The sequence below is a fragment of the Melozone crissalis genome, unplaced genomic scaffold (assembly GCF_028551555.1).
Source record: "Melozone crissalis strain CALT ecotype California unplaced genomic scaffold, PUWL_Pcris_2 ptg000160l_1, whole genome shotgun sequence".
NCBI lineage: Eukaryota > Metazoa > Chordata > Aves > Passeriformes > Passerellidae > Melozone > Melozone crissalis.
In genome coordinates this window covers 213,463-221,989 of record NW_026535931.1, presented here as the reverse complement: position 1 = coordinate 221,989, position 8,527 = coordinate 213,463, and the positions used below count along the sequence as shown (strand labels likewise).

The 8,527-nt window shown below is 51.9% G+C and overlaps 1 protein-coding gene across 1 annotated transcript; it reads left to right on the top strand.

Moving 5' to 3' along the window:
* The first annotated feature begins 1,223 nt into the window (after nucleotides 1-1,223).
* Nucleotides 1,224-8,122, top strand: RACGAP1 (Rac GTPase activating protein 1). The gene is made up of 16 exons (XM_054293554.1): nucleotides 1,224-1,308; nucleotides 1,814-2,016; nucleotides 2,372-2,508; nucleotides 2,705-2,774; nucleotides 2,989-3,042; nucleotides 3,742-3,819; nucleotides 3,922-4,039; nucleotides 4,194-4,324; nucleotides 4,737-4,901; nucleotides 5,353-5,448; nucleotides 5,630-5,828; nucleotides 6,087-6,192; nucleotides 6,449-6,581; nucleotides 6,658-6,793; nucleotides 7,024-7,132; nucleotides 7,414-8,122. The coding sequence occupies exons 1-16, from the start codon at nucleotides 1,224-1,226 to the stop codon at nucleotides 7,487-7,489; spliced, it is 1,896 nt and encodes a 631-aa protein (XP_054149529.1). The 3' UTR covers nucleotides 7,490-8,122.
* Nucleotides 8,123-8,527: the final 405 nt, after the last annotated feature.

Below are 8,527 nucleotides of genomic sequence, written 5' to 3'. Positions count from 1 at the left end.
GGCCGTTGGGGCTGCGCGCGCCGCTGGGGCCGGAGCCGCGGCCCAGGTGAGGGAGCCTGAGGGGAACCTGAGGGGAGCCTGGGGGGCTCGGGTGAGTGCGGGGCTGATCGGAACTGGGCTGGGGACGGGCTGGGAGGAACCGGGGGCTCAGGGGAATGAGGGGAGTCCTGAGGGCTGAGAGGAACCCTGAGGGCTGGGGGGAACGGACCCCGGACCCGCCCAGGCCCGTTCCACCCCGGCGGTGTCGGAGGCCCGGTCCCCCCGCTCTGAGGGCGCTCCACGGGCCGGGCTGGTCCCTGCGGCCTCCCAGCACCGCGACCCCCGGTGGGCGCCGGCATGGAGGTGCTGGTGCTGGTAATTGAGGCACCGAGCTGGGCGTGCCCCGCGCTGTGAGCTCGCACGACAAGGGCAGAGCTGTTCCACACCTCGCAGTGCAATTAATAGAGAAATACCGAAGTATCGGTGTGCCTGTGAAGTCTGCACCTGTGGAACAGGTACCTCAAAGCCGCCTGTGCTGGGTTGTGTTCCCTGCTGGCACCTCTCCCATGTCCCAGCCCCGGCTGCCCTGCCTGCCCCAGCCACCCCTCGCATTCGTGAAGTCATTTCTGTCTTGCTGAGCTGGAGACTTTCCCCTTCGTTGCCTCTGTTTATGCCGTTGTTGCTGCTGTTTGAGAGAAATGTGCTGACTGCTTGAATTTTAACAGCTATTTGCAGGAGGAGCTGTAAGTTAAAATGCAGCTAAATTTAAAACTGTATTAAAATTCTCCAGAATGCTGCTCCTATTTTTATCTTACAAAGTGCTGAAAACTTGCAGGTTTTTAGTGGCCTAGATAGTACCAAGTTATTTGTAGACAGGGCACGGGCTGTGCTCTGTATCCTTTCAGAAGGGAAGGACTTGGGATCCCTCATCTTGCCTTGGGTTCTGTGCTGTGCTGGGGGATAGTGGAAGCACTAAGATGGACAGATCTGCCTCTCTCCAAGGCTCTGTTATCCTTAAAGTGTGCAGGGCTGTGGATTTTCATTCCCAATGAGAAAAAGTAGATGCATACATCTCCATAAAACATGAGTTCTCTTGGTGCAGCTTCTCAAACCCGCCTGAAAGCATTACAGCCAGTAACTCTCAGAACTCTGAGGCTGGTTCTCTTTCCTTTGGGCTGGTTTCTGCTCCGAGGGGGGAGGGAAGGGCTGGGCTGCTTGTTTAGCTGTGGCTTTTTGGCAGGAGGATGGAGATTGCCATGGTGAACCTGCGAGGTCTGTTCGAGCAGCTCACACGCCAGGCCGAGCTCCTGAGTGAAGGAAACGAATGCCGTGAGTTTCATTTCTGAAAAATCTGCTGAAGATGCTAAAACCAGTCTGATCTGGGTTTTTCCTTTGTGGAGAAACGTCAAACCCAGCTGAATTTCTGTGCAGGGCCACGTTCTGCTTGTAGCAGATTGGCTTTGTCTGGTGTTCCAGCTCCTGTGGCTGGTGCTGACAGGAAGGGCTTGGTCTGAGAAATGGAGGAGCTCTTGTGTGGCTGGGTTGGCCTAAAGGCTGGGTTCTCCATGCCTCAGGTTGGGCATAAGGAGGAAGAATTTCTTCCTGGAAAGAGCAGTCAGAGATTGGAGGGGTCTGCCCAGGGAGGTTTGGAGTGCCCATCCCTGGAGGTGTCCAAGGAATGACTGGAGGCGGCACTCAGTGCTCTGGGCTGGGTGATGAGGTGAGGATGGGGTCTTTTCCAACCTCAGGAATCCTGGGATTCAGCGTGAACAGATCCCTGCTGTCAGCTGCTCCTCTGCTTGCCCAGCTAAGGCTTCACGTGCTCTCTCCCCAGAGTTTATCCAGTTAGCCAAGAACTTTGAGGAGAACCGGAGGAAATGGCAGAAACTGGAGCAGGAGCTCTGCAGGTACAAAGATCTCCTGATGAAGACGGAAGCTGAGCGCAGTGCCCTGGACGTGAAGCTGAAACACGCCCGCAATCAGGTGGATGTGGAGATCAAACGGAGGCAAAAAGCTGAAATGGACTGTGAGAAGCTGGTGAGTAATTCCTGTGTTACCCATCAGCTCTCCAGAGTGTGGAGACAAGGCGATTAAACCGCATTGATCAGTGGCAAAGAAGGACTGGCACTCACAGGGAGGAAAGGAAAAATAAAAAGCAAGGAATTGGCTCGGCTCCTCGGAGCAGCCTCCTGCTTTGATCTGGGAAAGGAGCCTGGCTGCTGATGGAGCTGAGCTGCCATTACCTGTCTGAGCTGCCATTACCTGCCTGCAGCCATTAGCAGTCCATTGACACCAGTTCTGAGAGCTTATCTCTGGTATCTCAAGCACTAGGTCGGGTCTTACAGTAATTAAACACAGCGCATCCAGCTGCTGATGTTATCTGTGCTCACAGGAGCGGCAAATCCAGCTGATTCGGGAGCTGCTCATGTGCGATGCCTCCGGCAGCATCCAGCTCAGCGAGGAGCAGAAGTCTGTCCTCGCCTTCCTGAACAGGCCACAGCCTTCTGTGGGAAGTGCAGGCAACAAAAGGTAGGGAAGCAACATTTTATCTGAGGTGTCAGGCATCCATCCAGCTGTCGGCCCCTGTGACACATTCCTCACCCGTGTCAACAGTTCCCCTTTTTGTTCTGCTGTAAAATACGGCTCTTCTGAGTCAGTGGGATTGTTCTGGAACCGTGACTGAAAGCCAAACTGATACAAGCTTCTTCTAATTTTTGTTTTTTAGGCTGTCTACAATAGATGAATCTGGCTCAATTCTGTCAGACATCAGCTTTGACAAGAGCGATGACTCACTGGTAATGTAACTCCGTTTCTGAAGTTCTCCTCCCCTGTAAAGCCCGAGGGGAGGGGGTTGATCTCCAGAGACCCTTTGTGTTTGGATTACTGGGATATTAACCTGGCTGAGCTGATTTGCATTTCCCGAGTGTGCTGTTGGCTAAAATTTGATGAAAGCCCTGGCCAGGGGCTGTGTGCTATTTACCATTAACCAGTGCTGTGTCTTTCCCCCAGGACTGGGATTCCTCGGTGGTGAAAGCTGTCTGGCTGAAGAGGAGAGAGAAGCGGGTATTGTTCAATTGTTCCTGTCACATAGTTGCCTTTGTTCCCCCCGGCTGCCACAATGCCACCATCTGTCACCTCACAGCCACCTGTCGTGACCTCTGAGCCACTAAACAGTCAGACCTCGAATGGCTGTGCTGCTGCTGTGAGGGTTTAGATTGAAATTTAGGGCTGATATCATTGTTTGTGTACTGAAAACGAGTGGAATTCTGTATATCCTGGGTTTTTAGAGTCTGGGGTTTGCAAGAAAACACTTGGAGATTATTTGCAGCTCCCAGATTAGGGGAAAATTGAGGTTAACATTTTTCTGTTTTGTAAAGGAGCTTGTGCTCATTCTGCATTAATCTGCAGAAGATACAGGTGGGAAAGAGCCTGAAACCATCACCTAGTGGAGCTGGGAAGAGTCTGGGCCCTGCTTAGTTGCTGGTTTTTGTGTGTGTAGTTTGTGGGTTTGTTGGGGCTTTTTCGCTCTCCTTTCTTAGGTTGGGTTTCTTTTTTTCTGATCTAAATTATAAAGCTGGCTAGGAAAATTTGAAATTCTTCCTGGCACCTCCAAGGTTGCCACGAAGCAGAGGGTCCTCTGAAGGACTTGTCTGCACACACCACAGATGTGTGAAGTGTTCAGTCCTTCCAGTCACCCTGGGCCAGTGTAATGCCAAGTGAGCAGCATTCCTGCTTTGAGACAAGGATGTGCTCTCTTTTCAGCGCTCTTCCAGGCAGTTTGCTGAAGGCCCCCCAGCTCCTCAGAAGAAATCCAGATCTATCAGCAACACAGCAGACCAGGTATGGTGGTCACAGCTGGCCACACTTCCTGCCTGTTTCCAGGGCTGCTGGAACTCCTGTGTTGTGTCAGCACTGCTGCTACTGGTGTTTTTGTCATTCCAGGCTAATGAATCCATAGTAGCAAAGACCACTGTGATGGTCCCCAACGATGGTGGCCCCATTGAAGCCATTTCCACCATCCAGACTGTGCCTTACCCTCGCAGGAGCCGCAGGAAGAGCGGTAGGTGCAACATCCCTGTCTGTCCTGACACAGCTACATGTTATCCTGAAATGTCCCTTATTCCTTCCAGGACCTGGGAGCTGCTTCTAATTTATGATGCCCATGCTTTTGGGGGCAGAGGGTGATTCCAGCCTCTTCCTCTTGTGTCTTCCAGGTCCTTTGCAGCCCTGGAGCAGCGAGTCCAGCATAGGCAGTAAGCAGCTGGAGTCCAAGCAGGACACTGATGGCTCCAGCACCCCCCAGCACAACGGGGGAGTGAGGCTGCATGACTTTGTTTCAAAGACGGTGGGTCTGAGGCAGGAGGAGATGGAAAAGCATCTCCTTCCATCTTGGAATGTGTGTGATAAGAGGCTGCCAGCTGTGTCAAGGGAGGTTAGGTTGGATATTGGGAAAAGGTTCTTCTCCCAGAGGGAGGTCATGCACTGAACAGGGGATGGGCATGGCCCTAAGGCTGTCAGAGCTCCAGAAGAGTTTGGACAATGCTGCCAGGGATGCACAGGGTGGGGTTGTTGGGGTGTCTGTGCAAGGGCACTGATGATCTGTGTGGCTCTCTTCCAATTCAGGCTATTCCATGATTAGTCTCAGGTCAATATGACCTGTACCAGTTACATGGATCAGAGATCTGTTACCCAGTTTAATTCCTGCTGAGTTACTGCACTGCACTAATCTCTCCCATCTGTGTGCTCTGGATCACCAGGTTATCAAGCCAGAATCGTGTGTCCCGTGTGGAAAGAGAGTCAAGTTTGGGAAGATCTCCCTGAAGTGCAGAGACTGCAGGGTGGTGGCTCACCCCGAGTGCCGGGAGCGCTGCCCCCTGCCCTGCATCCCCACGCTGACGGGCACGCCGGTGCGCATCGGGGAGGTGGGTCAGTGCCCGGGGCTGGGGCTGGCACCAGGGGACCACCCTGGCATGGGACTGCCCACCAGAGGGGCCACCCTGCCTCAGGACTGCCCACCAGAGGGGCCACCCTGCCTTGGGACTTGCTCAGCTCCAAGGCTGCCTTCCCCAGCAAAGCTCCTGTTGCTCAGAGCTGCATAATGACATGCAAATGAGCTCGCTAATGCATCATTGCACAAGCAGGGAGGGGGTGTAGGGGTGTGATGGTAGGAGGGCGTTGAGTGGGGAAGGTGGCAGCTCTGGGCAGGCGATGCAGCGTTGTGCTGATGGATGTGATGTTTCTTCATCAGTCCTAAGAAGAGCAACAATTCTTGTTTTCCGACCATAGATCTTGCTGTGAATTCCTGAGAGAGTATTTTCCATGTCTTGGTGACTGAATCCATCTTTTTTTTTTACTTTCCTTTCTGCCTTTTAGGGCACCTTGATGGATTTTGTCCCTTCTACTCCTCCAATGATCCCTTCCATCATCGTGCACTGTGTTAATGAGATTGAGCAACGAGGGCTGCATGAGGTAAGAACAAAATGAGGTCTGAAACAGTGCCAATGAAATGGGTTGTGGTGTTAGGGAAGCAAATTGTTAACCCAAATATCCCTTATTTATGGTGTGCATGGGTGACTCAGGTGTGGGGAGAAGGTGGGGATGGAAGAAAGCCAATTGACCTCCTCCTCTGAGCCAAGCTTTGTGCCAACAGACCGGCATTTACCGCATCTCTGGCTGTGACAAGACTGTGAGGGAGCTGAAGGAGAAGTTTCTCAGAGCAAAGAGCATTCCTCTGCTCAGTAAGGTGGACGATATCCACGCCATCTGTGGCCTTCTCAAGGACTTCCTGCGCAGCCTGAAAGAGCCCCTGCTCACTTTCCGGTTAAACAAGACTTTCATGGAAGCTGCAGGTGAGGAACTGCTGTGTGACATCTCCAGCTCTTTGCTGAGGCTCAGTGGTTGTGGTTTTGCTGGCAAGTGAACCAGCAGCCCGTGGTGCTCTGTGGAGCCCTTGTGCCCGAGTTCTAGTTGGGCAGGATACAAGATTATTAGCACAGCTTGAGAAGTTCCTGGCTTCTTCATTTCTCAGGATATCTGTGGACTGTGAAGGGAAAATTGCAGTTTCTGGGAGCACTTTCTTAGGTCTAAATATTATTTTTTCCCCCTAGAAATCCCAGATGAGGATAACAGCATTGCTGCTATGTACCAAGCAGTTGGAGAACTTCCTCAGGCCAACAGGGACACCTTGGCTTTCCTCATGGTCCACCTGCAGAGGTACATTCTGATGGACAGGGGTTTGGAACTAGGCGATCTCAAAGGTCCCTCCCAACCAAAACCATTCTGTGATTTGGAAGGGGAAGGTCACCCCAGTGGTGCTTTTTCTAATTGGGTCTGGTCACTGCTTGTGAGCACAAAGTCTTCATTCTGGAACAAACCTGCTCACACAGAGGCCAAGTGTATGTGGGACAGGGCACTTGTATCACTAGTGAAGGGGGGGAACTACATTCTTTCCATATTTCTTTTAATGCAGGGTGGCTCAGAGCCCAGACACTAAAATGGACATCTCCAATTTGGCCAAAGTCTTTGGCCCCACCATAGTTGCCCATGCAGTACCAGATCCTGACCCCATGACCCTGCTGCAAGACACGAAGCGTCAGCCCAAGGTAGGACCAACTTGGGGATTGTCTCTCTTCCAGCCCAAACCATTCTGTGATCAGTGACTCACAGGTGTCTCTGTAGGTGGTGGAGCGGCTCCTGCTGCTGCCCATGGACTACTGGAGCCAGCTGATGATGGTGGAGCAGGAGAACATTGACCCAGCACACGTGATTGAGAACACCAACGCCTATTCCACTCCACGGACACCTGAGGTCCAAGGTAATCCTGCCTTCTGCTCTGTAGCTAAAAACAACTCTCAATCCACACAGCCTGGGAGGCTCTCCGAGCCAGCCACTTCTCACTTCATGGAGGCAGAGGGAAAAGCAAAGTGTGCCAGGAAGTGCCAGATTTGTCTAGTGCTTTTCACAGATGCCAGGGAATGCCTGATGTTCCCTGAATGGCAAAGAAAACTTCAGCTGTCCCCACACTGTGCTGCTCTCTTTTGGCAGTGAGCATCCTGGGACCTCTCACCACCCCAGAGCACCAGCTCTCCAAGACACCCTCGTCCAGCTCCCTGTCCCAGAGGGTCCGCTCCACCTTCAGCAAGACCACCCCCAAGTAAGTGCCAGGGGGTGCTGTCATGCCATGTTTGGGATGACTGCAGGTGATTTTGGGGTGCTCTAGGAGAACTCTGGGGACACTTATTACTCAGTGAGCCCTCCCTTAATCTGTGCTGTGGCAGCAGCAGGTTTGGGTAACAAACATCCTCTCATGGTAGGGGGAGGAACATTGTTTGGGAGGTGGGTGAGATTTGGGTGAATGTCCCCTGAAAAAGGGAGAGTGTTGAAGCTCTCTGTCCAGAATTCCAAACTAATATTCTTGTGTTTCTCTTGAATTAGATTTGGGAGCAAAAGCAAGTCAACAACCCAGTTTGGGCATCAGGGTAACTTCTTTGCCTCTCCTATGCTGAAGTGAAGACCTGGGAGTTGGTCTTGTCCTGGCATTTGCACACCAATGCTCACAAGTAGAAGAAATACAGATTGTCTCTGTGGCCCCTGGCAGCTTATATGAAATAATGTTTTGCCTTTTATCTTTCAGCTTAACTGAGACTTTTAATGGGATTTTATAGTGCAATTTATTTTTATTATCTAATGCTGTGCTGAATGTAGTATTGGTTAAGACAGTAACAAGCAGGATTTGTTCAGTGCTAATCATTAAAAATACTCTAGAGAATTGGCATTTTCACTAACATCTCTTTTTCTCCCTGTGTGAAGTAGAGCAGTCACAAAATGAGGGTCAGTTGGTTGGGATTTTTAGGACCCTGTAGGATATTCTTGGCACAGCAGTGTCTGAACTCTGTCAGAATCCAGGCTTTCCATCAGCACAGTCAGCCCCACCTGGCTGGTGGTGCAGCTGGAATCCTGAGGATGGCAGTGTTGGACTGGGCTGGTGGGCAAAATCCTCTCTTCAATGAACTGCCCAGGCACTGTGGCTGCTCTAAAGGAGCATTTATTTCCTGGTACTGTGTTTGCAGGGGTGAATTCCATAGAGGAGGGTGTAGATGCAAAGCCAAAGGATTCCTGGGCAGCCCAAAGGAATTAGTGCTGCTCCTGCTGGTGAGGGGAGGGAGGGTGGGAATTGTGCTTTCCCAGGTCAGGACCTGGGACCTTGCCCAGTGCTGTGTGAAGACACCTGTGCAACACACACGAGTTTAACAAGTGGCTGTTTTAATTGAGCTTTGGAAAACTGTCCTGGCTGTGCAGTTAAGTAAATCCCGATCTTTTACACAACCCACAGTTTTGTGTTCTCTGGCTCATGTTTTTAACTTGTGTATTTTCACCAGTGTGGCCTCACTGGAGGCTGAGGGGCTGCTCTCTGCCCCAGGGACTGATCCCAGCCAGCTTTGCTGCTGGGGGCAGGATCCTGCCCTGGGCTGTGGCTCCTGGGGATGAAGGAGGATGGCAGATTAGGTCCCCACTGTTGTGTTGGGAGGTGAAATAGCCCAGGGTAGGT

What these genes read in the sequence shown, in the direction of transcription:
- RACGAP1 (XM_054293554.1), top strand. Translation starts at nt 1,224, where the DNA reads ATGGAGATTGCCATGGTGAACCTGCGAGGTCTGTTCGAGCAGCTCACA. An exon ending in GGAAGTGCAGGCAACAAAAG is followed by an intron (nt 2,509 to 2,704) that starts GTAGGGAAGCAA and finishes TTTGTTTTTTAG; the next exon opens with GCTGTCTACAATAGATGAAT. An exon ending in TTCAGCAAGACCACCCCCAA is followed by an intron (nt 7,133 to 7,413) that starts GTAAGTGCCAGG and finishes CTCTTGAATTAG; the next exon opens with ATTTGGGAGCAAAAGCAAGT.